Raw genomic sequence first — 14,987 nt, 5'->3', positions numbered from 1 at the left:
AGTTTAGGGGCATCTGTTTTGAATCCAGTCTTCAGGACCTGTTCCAAGATTATCAGAAATCTTCATGCTCAGGAAAAAGGTTCTCGCTCTCAGATATGGAGGCTGTAGATACTGGCTAGTCTAGATTCCCAAACCACCAGTGTGATTTTAGCCTTTATCACAGTGTGATTCTATCCTTGCCCAAATAAATGTCCCCAAATCAAAAGAAGAGTAGAAATATGGGTGTTCCCCACTGCTGGGAGACAGGAAGAATAAACACAGTTAAGAGATTTCTGGGAGTTCCCATTGTGGCGCAGTGGAAATGAATCCGCCTAGGAACCATGACGTTGTGGGTTTGATTCCTGGCCTCGTTCAGTGGGTTAAGGATCTGGCGTTACTGTGAGTTGGGGTGTAGGTTGCAGATGAGGCTCAGATCCCGAGTTGCTGTGGCTGTGGTGTAGGCCAGCGGCAACAGCTCCGATTAGACCCCTAGCCTGGGAACCTCCAAGTGCCACAGGTGTGGCCCTAAAAAGACAAAAAAAAAAAAAAAAAGACAAAAAAAGGAAATTTCTGTAAAGACTTTATAAAGCAAAATACCTGAGATGCATTACTAATCACAAATACTCTTAAAATAAACCTCTGAAGATAAACCTCTGAAGAAGAATGATGCTAATAAAATCTGACCTGTAATGAATTACTGTATTTGTTTACTGCTTTTGATTCCCATACAGGGAACAAGATGCTAAATTTTTAACTGGTTTGGATTAATTCAGTGGTGGTTTAAAAAGAAAAAACGGTTTTGATTTCATTTCCCACAGGAAAACTTGGTGTCAAGCATGGAACACAAAGCCCACTCTGTTAGTATAAACAGTGGAGAAAAATACAACCACACTTCACAAGGTCACCGGAAGCTCATTCCCTCTCACCTGGGGAATCTTCTGGGCAGTCTGGCACTCATGCTGCACTTCCCAAACCAAGAACTATTTCACACCTCTTCTCTCCCCAAACATTGAGACTTCACCCACATCCTCACTCTCAGCTGATGATCCTGCTTCCTACCTCACTGGGGCAATTACAACAATCAAAAGAGCACTCTGCAGATTCCCACCAGCATACCTACCTTCAAGACTGTTACCTGGGACGAATGATCTGTGCTCTTACCTGGAGCCGCCCCTCCACTGCACACTTCAACTCACCCTCTCTTACCTACTGAAAAATCTCACTCCAGCAGTTTTTCCTCCTCACTGGGTCACTCCCTTTGCATGCATACTGTATGCATACAAGTACACATAGAGTAGTCTCTCAGTATCCTCAGGGTATAGGTTCCAGACTCCCTGTGGATCTCAAAATCCATGGATGCTCAAGTCTCTTACATAAAACGGTGCGATGTTTGTATATAACCTACATACAACCTCTTGTACTTTAAATCATCTCTAGATTACTTAAAAAACCTAATGCAATGCAAATGTTACGTTAATAGCTGCCTGTGCAAGGCAAATTCAAGTTTTGCTTTTTGGGACTTTTCGGAATTTTTTTCCCCAGAATATCTTCAATCTGTGGTTGGTTGAATGAGGACCCCGAGGATGCAGAAAGCTGACCATACATCCTTATTATTTCTTCCATCTTAAAGAGCAGACTTCTTCCCCCTACTTTTCCAAGACTGTTCCTACTCCATTTCTTTGCCCTGACCCGTGGCCACAGAGCTTTTTGTCATTACCACTCCACTTACACTGCTCACCCAGATTATCCATAACCGCAATGCTAAATTCAGGGGTCAATTTGTAGTTCTCATCTACCTCAACAGTATTTTTATACCACTGATTTTTTCTTTCTCCTTGAAATGCTTTCTTTCCTTGATTTCTAGGCTACTATACTTTCTTGGTTTTTCTCCTGTCTCCCTAGTGGCTTCTTCTCAATCTCCTCTGCTATTTCTCCCTACTTTCCTGACTTCTTAACACTGGAATGCTTCAAGGCCCAGTGCTTGCTACTGTTCTCTTCTCTATCTACGGTCACTCAAGATCTTACCCAGTCTAGGCTAAAGATACCTATATGCCAGTGACTCCCAAATTTATGTCTTCAGTCCAAAACTTCCTCCCAAACTCCAAACTCAGACAGCTGCCAGTTTGGCATTTCCACTAGGATATCGTAACGATCTTTCAAATTTAAATGTCTAAAACGGAACTCATGATGACACCCCCCCATCTGTTCTATCTATAGATGTTCCTATTTAGTTTATGGCAATCTGCCCTTTTCCCTGTTCAGGTCAAAACTTGGAAGCATTTTCAACTCCTAGCTCCCTCTCTTACCTCATATCCGATTTGTCGTTAATCCTTCTGGTTCTACCTTTCACATTCAACCAGAACCCCATCACTTTTCACCACCTCCAGGGCTATCAATCCAGACAGTCACCACTGCCACCTCTCAAGGATTACTGTAATAGTCTAATTACTTATCTTGTTCCTAACCCTTCTTCCTCACAGTCTATTCTAAATAAGCAGCTAGAGTGCCTGTTTTTGTTTTTAACCTTTTACTATGGAAAAACCTATATAACAGCATAGAGAATACTATAATAAACCCTACATACCCATCATCCAGTTTCAGTAATTATTAAAGTATGGCCAATCTTGTTTCATCTCTAACCCCCATAGTACCCTGCCCTCCAGACCAGTTTGAGGCAAACCTTAGACATCGTAACATTCCACAAAGTGATCTCTTAAAATCAAAAATTAAATCATATCACTTAATCTGCTCAAAACCTGCTGATGGCTCCCCCTTAAATTCTGAGTAAAAACAAAAGATCTCATAAAGGCCCTAGAAACCCTTCACCAGGGGCTTGCAAACTATGGCCCACAGACCAAATGTAGCCAACTGCTTGTTTCTGTGCGGCCCATGAGCTAAGAACAGGAGCTAAAGATGGCTTTTACATTTTTAAATGGTGGGAAAAAGTCAAAAGAAAAAGAATATTTCATGGCACATAAAATATTACATTTAAATTTTGAAGTCCATAAAGTTTTGGTGGAATATAGCCATGCTCATTTACTTAAGCATTGTCTGTGGCTGCCTTTGTGCTACAAAGGCAGAGTTGAGTAGTTGTAACAGAGACTGTATGGCCTGCAAAGCCTAGAATATTTGATATCTATCCGTATAGATAAAATTGTCAACCTCTGCCCTAACCAATCAGGTCCCTGTGTAATCTCTCTGAGCTTCTCTTTCCATACACTCCATTCCAATCTCACTGGCTTCTTTCTTCTCACTCAGACAGGCCAAACACACTCGTATCTTGGGGCCTTTTGCACTGGCTGATCCCTCTGCCTGGAACATTTTTACCCCAAATAAAAATGTCTTGTCTTCTCTCACCTTTGAGTCTTTGCTCAAGTGTTACAACTATCAGTTATACTCTGACCATTCTATTTAAACTTGCAATGCATACCCCCGCTCCACAATACTCATGTTCTTACAATACTCTATAGTTTTTCTTTCCATAGCACCTAACCATCTTCTAATGTACTATTTAGTATCTATTGCTTATTATCCATTTCTTCCAAACCAAATCGTAAGTTCCATGGTGCAAAGTGTTCTGTTGATTCACTGATAAATCCAAAGTGCCTAGAATAGTACCTGGCACACAATTAGGCACTCAAATACTTGTTGAATAAATGTAATTCCTTATAATCAAAATTTTAAGAGTCTTAATTTGGAAAGACCTTTACAAAACATAGAATCTAAACTCTAAGTAATGAAAATAAAAACTATTGCCCTGCAAATGAAAAATGCATGCCAGAATGTTTCATCCATCTACCTGTTCATCCACTATCCATCTATCAATCTAATATTTTTATCTGCCATGTCAGGGGTGTTGAGGATCTAAGGATGAAACAGTCTGAGCTTACAGCCTGTAAGGGAGGATAAGACTTGTAGATAAATTACAACGATAGAGGGTGGAATATGCTAATGCAGGATGTGTTTTCTCTCATCACAGTCATGCTGTCAGTTACTAACTGTTGTCAAAAAAACAGGCTTTAGGAGTTCCACTGTGGCTCAGTGAGTTAAGAATGAGACACAGTGTTTGTGAGGATGTGGTTTCAATCCTTGGCCTTGCTCATTGGGTTAAGGATCTGGTGTTGCGGCAAGCTGCTGTGTACGGCAAGCTGCTGTGTACGTTGCAGATGAGGCTTGGATCTGGTGTTGCCATGGTGTGGTGTAGTCCAGCGGCTCTGATTTGAACCCTAGCTGGGGTATGGCAGGTGCGGCCATAAAAAGAAAATAAAAATCAGCCTTTAAATAGTAAAAATGGGAGTTCCCTGGTGGCCTAGTGGTAAAGGATTTGACATTGTTATTGTTCTGGCTTGAGTTCAATCCCTGGCCTGGGAACTTTCGCATAGCATGGGCGCCAAAAAACAAACAAAACAAAAACAAAATAGCAAAACTGAGGGGAAATGCAGGTACTACAGTAAGGAAAATAAGTAAACTATTATAAAATTACTAAATGATAATTATGAAAACATGGAAAATATTTTTAGTGGGGAGAATACATATTACAAACTAATCTATGATACAGTTACATATATAGTTGTATTTATTCAATAAACACGAATTGAACACTGACAATGGGTAGGCACTCTTCTTTGTGCTAGAGGAAATTTACAGAGGAATCATGCACAACCTTGGCCCTCAAGGTGCTCACAAGTGGGGAGTAACCAGGAGAGAACTTAGAAAACATAAACAGGCAATATGTTAAGGTAGTAGGGCCTGTGGGTATAGTTTTCCTTAAAAACTTTTCCCCTTAGGAGTTCCCGCTGTGGTGCAGTGGAAACAAATCCAAGTAGGAACCAGGTTTGCTCCCTGGCCTCACTCAGTGGGTTAAGGATCCAGTGTTGCCATGAACTGTGGTGTAGGTCGCAGATGTGGCTCGGATCTGGCGTTGCTGTGGCTCTGTCGTAGGCCAGCAGTAACAGCTCCGCCTGGACCCCTAGCCTGGGAACCTCCATATGCCACGGGTGTGACCCTTAAAAAAAAAAAATTCCCCTTATAATTGCTAAAGTGCTATAGTTAAATAAAATCAGTAGGAAATTTTTTTTTAAAAAAAAGGCAAGACAAAGGATCCGATTCTGTCAAATGTGAAAATGATGTTAAAAGGTTTTGGGGGTCCTGTGTTGTTTAAATACTATTTCTCAGTAAAAGAATCAGGGTTACTTGGAGGAAGGGCTGATTCTAAGTCTAGAGAAATAAATCTACAAGATGAGCCAGATAATAAGGAACCTCAAAAAACACCTGGAGCTACTTGTCCCTAAGCTATGGCATCATATGGTCCCCTTTCTGTGAAGAAGGTGAACAGGCCAACCTAACTCCAACCAGCCTGCAGCTCCTATGCAAGAGGTCTGGAGAGTGCAAGGTCAGCCCTTTATCCCCCTCTCGCCAGCAGAGCACCTTATTATATTTGGAGTAAATGGAGAGATGATGGGGAGTTCCCATCAGTGGTTAACAAACCTGACTAGGATCCATGAGGATGTGGGTTCAATCTTTGGCCTCACTCAGTGGGTTAAGGATCCAGTGCTGCTGTGAGCTATGGTGTAGGCTGCAGATACAGTTCGGATCCCACATTGCTGTGGCTGTGGCGCAGGCTGGCAGCTGTAGCTCCGACTCGACCCTTAGCCTGGGAACCTCCATATGCCACGGGTGTGGCCCTAAAAAGACAAAAATCAAAAACAAAAAAAAATAAAAGGTGAGATGACATTTTGGAAAACTAGTTTATGAAGAAGGGTCAATCTTTCTGCCTTTTCTAGGGGTGACTGGATCTCCCAGCCCCATCCTCACTCCCCTCCCCACAGTTTTGCTGCTGGGTGTTCCAGCTACTACTTCTATTTCAAGCAGCTCAATTTCTGTGCCCCAGATGTCCTAGAAAACTCTACTTGTAGTATCATATGCAACATATGTGCCTGAGAATGACTTTCAAACCAGTAATCAGAATTTATCCATTCAGATTCATCTTTCCCTACCAAAATGAGTTGCATTTCATCCACAATAGGGTCATCTGTCAAATCATCCTGGAGCCCAAGCTGTCCATCTAAAGTGGGTGAGCCACACAAGAACACAGGCCTGGTTGTTTTGAAGTTACACCTTGTTTCCACCCAAGATGGTAGGTAGCATCTACTTCAGAAATTACCTAATCCATCACACAGGACAGCAAAGGATGGAAATTAACTACGACTACGGCTATTGAAAATAATAAGCTGAAGGGTCCAGAGGCAATATCCAAAAAAGGGGTTCCAGAAATGGTCTGAACAGTGGCAGAGCTCTGGGAGTGAGTACGAAGCCTCCTGAGTAACCTTTCAGTTAACACGATGCTCTTACTGGGAGGGTGAGTCCAGCCAATTTGGTGTTAGCCCACTCCATGAGGACTTACCTGAATACAAGCACCTGTCTTCAACTTGCACAAGTTGCAGACTAAGGCCCACCGACTGGGCGGAATGTGGGAGACCTTTGTGATTGGTTCCATCCTCTCAGGACAAGCAATGCTGACCTAAACATAAAACACCACCATAAGGCACCAAGGCATTCCAGAATATCTTTTACAAACCATAAATGATGTTACATGAAAACAATGAGGTGAGCCATGTCTCTTAAGGTTGCTATGGAATTAAGAATAAATTAAACCTGTCTCTAACTACTGCTCACACCTTTAATCACTTTCAGTAATATAAATGATTCAGATATAGGATCAAAGGGCAAAAGTAGAGACGAGGCATGGTTACGTTACCTTAATGAATTCAAGATATCTATATTCTAGGAACCAAAGAAAGCTACGAACAAAAGGAATTAAAATTCACAAACCCTAGCACCCATCATATGTTTGAGATGGTGCCACATGCCTTTTTTTTTCATTTATAATCAACTAAGGGTGAAAAACAGGCAGTGACAAGCTTTTCAGTTCGACTTATAAAGAAGCATGATATTGTTGGATAGTGGCAGCAAGCTGTGTAATGTAGAGATTGCACCAGGTAAGTAGAAAAGATGAGGATGATAACATTTTTAAACTAGTGTTTAAAATTATATAACTATCATCAGCTTACTCTATTCTCTCAACCAAAGTAACTTTAAAGTGAAGTTAGTCTTTGAGGGAGTGCTGAGAGGAAAGGGATGCTTTTAAAAAAGATTTTTTTTCTGTGTGAAAATAAGGAGTCAAGCAACTTCTGGTAAAAAGTGTTCTCTTTAAAAATATACACATGAGGTTCTAAGAGAGGGACAACATTAAAAAGTGAAGGACCTTTGAATAAGGACAGTTAAAAGAGTATAAGTTCTACCCGCATCAAGAAACCAACAGTAAAAAGCTCAGAGAGCTCTTGAACAGCCCAAAAGGTACTAGAAACCTGATACTAGAAACTGTAAGAGATTTTCAGTAGGTGAGAAAGTTTATTTTACTTTTAAAATATTTTAATATATATTAGTTTCTTTTACTATTAAACAACTCTTCCTGAGTCATGTTCTAGACTTTAATACACTGAAAGAGCCTGCTTTATTAGCTGGGAATTTGCTGCTGGAAATTAGTGACTCTCAGGCCAGAAACCTCAGAGTTCACTTCATATATCTATTAAGTGGATGTTCCCAGTAAGAGAAAGAAACCACTACTTAAAAAAACAAAAACAAAACTGACTTCTGGAATTCCTGCTGTGGCACAGTGGGTTAAGATCCTGACTACAGTGGCTTGGGTTGCTGTAGAGGAGTGGGTTCAATCCCTGGCCTGGTGCAGCGGGTTAAGGGCATTGCTGCAGCTGTGGTTTGGACTCAATCCGTGACCAGGGAACTTCCAAATGTCATGGGTGTAGCCATAAATTAAAAAAAAAAAAAAAGAACAACTGAATTCTACATCCGTAAGAATACTATAGTAGGTATCTAGGACTTTCAGTTTAACTTTGTAAGCTCAGATTGGATGTTAACAGACTGGAAGTTAACAAGAATAAAGTCAGGCAAGTTTTAAAGGAGAATGAATTATTGATACAGTATCATCAGATCTCCATGACTTGAATTCTGCGATCTCTCTTGATCTGCAGTTGTGGAACAAGACAATGACAATCTGGTGTTGTCATTGCAGTGGCCTGGGTTGTTGCTGTGGCACAGGTTTGATCCCTGACCCAGGAACTTTTGCATTTTTGCATGCTGCAAGTACGGCCAAAAAAAAAAAAAAAAAAGGAATATCAGCAACTGGGGGACCAGATTTTTTTTTTAATTTTAAGATTTAATAATATATTGTCAAAATATGAACAGATGAATTCACAGAATATAAAGGCGGTTGGTTGAGTAGGAAGAACACCCAGATAATATAAAATAAAAATGCTTTATAAAGTCACTGAACAAGGAAACTGTAAACCACAAAGCTAATGGAAGGGAATGGATGCAGTAAGATGCTAAGAATATGTAGGAACAGGAATTCACTTTTCATCAGCATACTCTATCTTCATTTTCATATTTTCAACCCTCTTCATTTTGTATTAAATTATTTTTGCTAAAGACATACTATTTTGTACTTTCCAGAGAAGGACCAGATTAAGTAGTGAGGAGTGGAGTTCTGAATAAAGAAACTTTTAGAAAATGGGATACTACTCAGCAATAGAAAGCATGAATGGTGATACACCATATGGCTACAATACAGAGTGTCATTTAGCCAGAAGAGTGCATACTGTATGTACATGAGGTTCAAAAACATATAAAACTAAGCTACAGTGATAGAAATTAAAATGGTAGTTACTTTTTGGTAATAGGGATCCAGATAAGGACTGGAAAATGGGTATGAGGGATTCTTCTGGGGTGCTCTGTGTCTACTTCTGGGGTGTTCTATGTCTTGGTCTGGGTTGTGGGGACAGACATATACATGTGTAAAAATTTATGAAACTACACTTAATGTTTGGTATTTTAAGGTGAGTTTTACCTTAAAAAATCTGCTGCTCATACCCACTCCTCTCATACAAATTAATCCAATACCACTGGTAGTGCCCCCTATAAATCAGCATGGGCTCACATGCTCACCTGCATCCAAGAAGGACGTGAGGGAGTTCAATTGGAACCATTATCATCTCAGAAACATGGGCAGGCACAAAGCATCGCTATGAGGCCTGAGTCAGTCTGAATGTTGTGGAAGAGCAAATGGCTTCACAGACACAGATGAAGTCTTACCTCTGGAATCCACAGGGCACAGCTAACGTGAGCCCATTTAGTCCCTGTCCTGGTGGTCTTCATGGCTCCACCTTTCTTTGGACATAACAGACACTGTGGATGAATGCCCAGGACACAGGAGCGACACAGCCAGCTGCCTTCTGGAACCTTGAGGATGCCGTAGCAGGCCTGGAGGCACGAGGAGGAAGGGGGGAATGGTTAGTGTCTTCTCACCGGGCTCAACGTCTGCTCTGGTACACAGTCACAGAGTACTCTCCGCTTTTAGGAGAAAGAGGCAAATAAAGCCAAACAAGCTCATATCCAGGATTTAGTAATTTTAAAACACTAAAAAAAAAAAAAGGCAACTTCTAGAATCTATTCTAAGATCAGCATGTCTGCCTATGAGAACTGACTTTTAAGGACGATAGAATAAGACTAAAAAGAAATACAAGCAAAGGTTAGCCCAACTGTTATCTGAATTTTGTGATTATATATTTTTTTCTTTTTTGCCTCCATTTTCTAAAGCTTCCTCAATGATTGTGTTTTATAATTAGTCATATACTTATTGGACAACTTCTACATGTCATGCACTGTTGTGATCAAGAAAAAAGTGTTAGAAAATAAGCAAAATGAAACTTTTCAGGAGCAAATGAGCTAATGTTTAAAGAGCCTAATAGTGCCTGGTGCATAAAAAGTACTCTCAGAAAAGTGTTGCAATTACTTGCTTGGGTTGAAGAAAAAGGGACTTATGTATGGATCCTGAATTGAACAGAATATTAGACTAATCACAATGTTCTATAATGAGTTCTGGAAGCTACTTCAAATTCCTTACAGAATGAAGTTGGACAAATACATAAATTAATTACTAGGGGAGAGGGAGGCTAGTTTGGAAAATACTCTAGATTTCCTTTTCACTACCTCTAATTTCAGCCTCCTTCCCTCCCTTACTGCTCGACTCTCACCATTAAGGACTATACTTAGGGGCCACCTGGCTCCGCATGTGGCCTAGCATACCTTCACCACTGACTGGGTCACCACGGCAGCTTCAAGCCTGTGCATGCCCCAGAAGGTTCACCCACAGCTCAGATTCAAGTTACAACAGTCACCGTTATCCCCCACCAACTGGCCACTTTTCCAAAGTCTCTCTAACCATTTCACCACCATGCTTTCCAGCTTCCAGCTCCAAATTCCTAAACTCCTATTATCCACTTTCCTTCATCTACTGTCCCCCGGGCTTGCTAATTCTCCTTACAGAGTGATCACTAGACTCTGACCTTCCTCTCCAACCCCACCACCACTGCTCCATCTAAGTCCTCATTCGCACCATGCCTCGCATGATTTATTTCTAAATTCTCTTCCTCCCCTTTCATACCTTCAATCCTTCCTCTATCTGGCTGCCATATTCTTCTTACTAAAACAAAGGCTTCGTGCCACTGCATAGCAATAAGCCCTCTAAAAACTCTTTCTGCTCCCACTCCCAATCCCACCTAAAACCAGGGGTTGGCAAACTACTTCTTAAGGCCTGTTCTGTGAGGCCAACAAGGCTAGGAATGGTTTCCATATTTTTAAAGGGATGTTTAAAAAAGAAGAACATGTGGAGTTCCTGCCGTGGCTCAGCATGAATGAACCTGACTAGTATCCATGAGGATGCAGGTTCAATCCCTGGCCTCACTCAGTGGGTTAAGGATTTGGCGTTGTCGTGAGCTGCAGTGTCGGTTGCAGATGTGGCTCAGATCCTGCGTTGCTGTGGCTGTGGCACAGGTTAATGGCTGCACCTCTGATTTGACCCCTAGCCTGGGAACTTCCATATGTTGCAGGTACGGCCATAAAAAGAAAAGAAAAATAAAATAAGAATATGTAACAGGGGCTGTATGTGGTCCTCAAAGTCTAAAATATTTACTATCTGGTCCTTCAAAGAAAAAGCCTGCTCTTCTTTACCCCAATTCTCAGGTCACTGTGGTCCCTGCATCTGCTCCACTTCTCGACCCCCTCTACTCAATGTAGTTTCCCTTCCCAGGTACGTAGTCGACATTGTGTATTCTTCTCTGCTTTAACGATTATGTTTCATCTCCTCAGTGAGACTGTAAGGTCACTGGGGAAAAGTCCCTTATCACCAATTTATTTGGAAGGTTCTCCATGCTGAGTCTGAGCAAGTGGTTTGGTAGAACGAATAAATTTCACTCAGGAACTGAAGCTGGATTACAACTAGGCTGCTGTCACAAGAGCAGGGCATCATTTTATAAGGTCCCTAACCTTCAAAGCCTTTTCTTTTTCTGAGATCCCAAAAGCCTGCCCTGAAATGAAAGCAAGCTTTCTCCCTAAAATAGAGCCTCTTTCAGACCAGCAGAAGAAAAACTAGTAGCTGCTTCTAGGAATATCCTTTATTACCTGACCATTTTATTGGATAGAAAATCATTTACTGAGCCCTTGTGTAGATTTATTGGTCATAAGATCATAGAACCTTGTATTCCCTAGTAGTAGTTCTCAACTTTTTCTAGACTACAAAATGATGAAGGCTGAACTCTCCTTAAAAAAAAAAAAGCTGTTCACATGCATGTATGTATTTCAGGGGGTTAATAAATTTAGTGTCAAACATATATATGACAGGCATAAAAACTATGAGCATGTACCTTTAGGTAAATTAATTAGGCCTCAGTTTGAGTGTTCAATGCCTGGGCTAAGAAGCAGAAAATGTAACACATTAAGGGACTTGGAATAGTCCCGATTTTCATATTTTTTAATGAAAAATATCTAAGTTGATTGTTAAAATCCAAAATCTGTTGATGTAAAATTCTCTTCTAAAGTACTGCCCACAAGTGTATTATAGTCACAGAGGAACAAAAACTTACTATAATATGGTGGAAGTAAAAAAGAAAAATTATATTTAATAAATACAAATGTCAACATGTCCCCAATTCTGTTGAGTAAACCAACCTTCCAAATCGGTTAAAGTCACTTTTCAGTCAGCAGAGGGAGCTCTAACCTAAGTATCTCTTCAGAATTCAAGTGAATATACTCACTTTGGAAGACTCTCTTTTATGTGAAACTTTATGTGGCACCAATATCCAGCTTTGATACATACCAGCTTATATTCTGCAAGGCCTGGTCAGGTGTTATTATCATTTCTTTCTACGTGAGGAAAGGGTACCATTTATAGTCATTACTAGATATGTTTTCCAAGCAAATTACCTTCAAGGAGTTTATGCTACATTTTGTTTTGTTAGTCAAAGAACCTGGAAATAATTCATATTTTGTTCCAACTGTGAGGGATAAAGATAGAAAATACACACAGATGACCTTTGTACTATTACCTTCAAGTCTACTACAGATCCACAATCATTTATCTGAAAACTCGAGGGTAAGAAACATCAGGAAATTCAGAATTGTTCATATTTTAGGAAATTACTACAGTGCATACATGGCATATGACCTAACCCCTTAATGGGACCAGGGTAATATCTTATAATCAAATACATTAATGTTTCTCTAATAAAATACACAAGTATTTACACAAAATGGAAAATGAGTACAAATAGCCTCACATTGGATGAGTTCTGCTACTGCCCCCAAATCAGTTTTGGTGCCAAACTTAAGTAAAAAACTTGTAGTTTTCAGAGCTTTAAAAATCTGGAATTGCAGAGAAGGGACTGTGGACCTGTACGGTCAGACATTTAAGTTCATACTTAAATGGTAAAGATTTTTCTCTCTCACTAAAGGTGAGGCATAAATACCAATAACTGGTAAAGATAAATTTTCAAATTCACTCTAAAAGTGAATTTAGTAAGTGAGCAAAATGAAGAAAAAGACCCAAGTGATCACAGAGTAATTCTGAGTACCTTCTAATACAGAGGATTTTGTGGTCTAGGGAATTAAAATGAAATCTTAAGTCCTGGCTTCTATCTCCTGTGCTATCTAATCATTTTAGTCATTCTGTAGCCAGAGTGATCTTTCCAAATACAGGACAAAACCGAAGTTCCTTAGTTTGTTAGAGACACCTTCACATGTATCCCTTGTATCCCTCTCTACCCTCACTCTCCATGGCCTTCCTACTTGACTCCACCGCTCCTCACAGTTCTGAACTGCTCAGAGTTGCCTCTGACATACTTTGCCTACTCTCACTACTCCATTTGAACATGTTTTCCTCTCTGCCTGAGTGAATGCTGCTTTTTTTTTTTCCTTCCTGGCATCTCTTTTTGGCCATTAAAATTCAGCTTGGATGCCACTTTCTGGAAGTTATCCCTAACCCCCATCCGTCCCATGTACTTCCAGAGCAGCAAGACTTCTACCTACAAAAGCACTTGGCATACTATGCTAAATGGGCAGTTTCCTTGTAGACCCTACACCAGAGTCTGATCTCCCTGGGGGCAAAGACCATGTCTGCCTCTTCGTCACTGTATCTTCAGCATGCAGCAGTCCTGGCACATGGATGGTGTTGCGTACCTATTTGCTAGATAAATAAATGAAACACACAACAGGTTCAGAAGAGTGAAAAATCACTTTAGGGTAAGGGAGTTCAAGAAAGGATTTGAAGTAGATCTTGAAAAATACAGAAAGTTTTGATAGCTGAAGGTGGGAGAAGGTATTTTATTTTATTTTATTTTTTTGTCTTTTGCCATTTGTTGGGCCGCTGCTGCGGCATATGGAGGTTCCCAGGCTAGGGGTCTAATCGGAGCTGTTGACACCAGCCTACGCCAGAGCCACTGCAACGCGGGATCCGAGCCGCGTCTGCGACCTACACCACAGCTCACGGCAACGCCGGAACCTTGACCCACTGAGCAAGGGCAGGGATCGAACCCGCAACCTCATGGTTCCTAGTCGGATTCGTTAACCACTGCGCCACGACGGGAACTCCAGGAGAAGGTATTTTAAATTGGTGTGGCTGAAACACGGACACAGGACAGCATCAGGAATATTTATCACTGCCCCGCTGAGTAACCTTACTTCACTAGAGCACAGGGCTTGTGGGAGAAGACAATCAAAGAGCTGAAAAGAGTTCAGATATCGTCGTCATCACTACTGTTAACTAAAAAGCTAGTGTGGTAGCGAACAAATGATAAATAACTAGCTGTAAGAGCTTGGGGAAGGTCTCTTCACCTCTCCTGGTATTATCTGTAAAATTAAGAAGTAGGGCGGTCTTTTACAATCCTAAAATTCTATGATCATTAAAAGTAGAGTGGACCTAGTTTCCTGGTAGTGGTATATATTTGGGACATGGGGGAGTGCTTTGGGTGCCAGGATAAGGAGTCCAGACTTCCAGCTGTAGGAAGTGTAAATTCACCAAGGTTACTGACCAGGGGTGTAACCTGATGATGTAACAGGGACTCCAAGGCAGAGGAGAGACTCCCAGGCAGGCAGCAAAGAGACTCTCCAGGGGACTAAAAAATATCGCAGAAGGCAATCTCAGTGGCATGGGCATGAAGCAACACAATAAAGATCTGGGCTTAGCCTCCTGGAGTAACATTAGTAAGTTAAGTCACCTTGGGAATCATAAAAAGTATTGCTTCTAAAAAATTACTGAAGAACAGCCAGGCCAAATCTTTGTTTTCCCCCTTAAATGCAAGCTGCTACCCAGATATGGGTGCTGGAGATCATCACTGAGCTTCAGAAAGGCTGACCGTGGGGAGGTGGCGGTCTCCACTCTCACTAACCTGATGTACACAGATGTTACACTTATCACAGAACACCATATCATTCCCTTCTTCACTGTCTGGAGACCGGCACACATCACAGATCACATCTTCATCATACTCTATGCCTAGCCCTTCCTCTGTCTCAATAGCATGGTTCATATTTTCATGGCAATGGCGTTCCAGGACTTCTACTGTCTTTTCCATAAGATTCTCATCAACTGGCCCACAACC

The 14,987-nt window shown here is 41.0% G+C and overlaps 1 protein-coding gene across 31 annotated transcripts in view; it reads right to left on the bottom strand.

Moving 5' to 3' along the window:
• The window catches only part of JADE3 (jade family PHD finger 3), a 134,385-nt gene that overhangs the window by 17,065 nt on the left and 102,333 nt on the right, over positions 1-14,987 (bottom strand). For all 31 annotated transcript variants that reach the window (XM_085007769.1, XM_085007773.1, XM_085007775.1 and 28 more), the window contains 3 exons: positions 14,775-14,986; positions 9,148-9,315; positions 6,383-6,499 (listed from right to left, as the gene is read on the bottom strand). In XM_085007769.1, the coding sequence (XP_084863895.1) occupies positions 6,383-6,499; positions 9,148-9,315; positions 14,775-14,986 (497 nt within the window). The remainder of the gene's footprint in view (positions 1-6,382; positions 6,500-9,147; positions 9,316-14,774; position 14,987) is intronic.

The sequence above is a fragment of the Sus scrofa genome, chromosome X (assembly GCF_054392235.1).
Source record: "Sus scrofa isolate SSC_HxYL_T2T_F1_AM1 chromosome X, Sscrofa_HxYL_maternal_Yorkshire_Landrace_v2.0, whole genome shotgun sequence".
NCBI classification, from domain to species: Eukaryota; Metazoa; Chordata; class Mammalia; order Artiodactyla; family Suidae; genus Sus; species Sus scrofa.
Note: the sequence above shows the minus strand (reverse complement) of the source record. Positions and strands in the feature narration are given on the sequence as shown.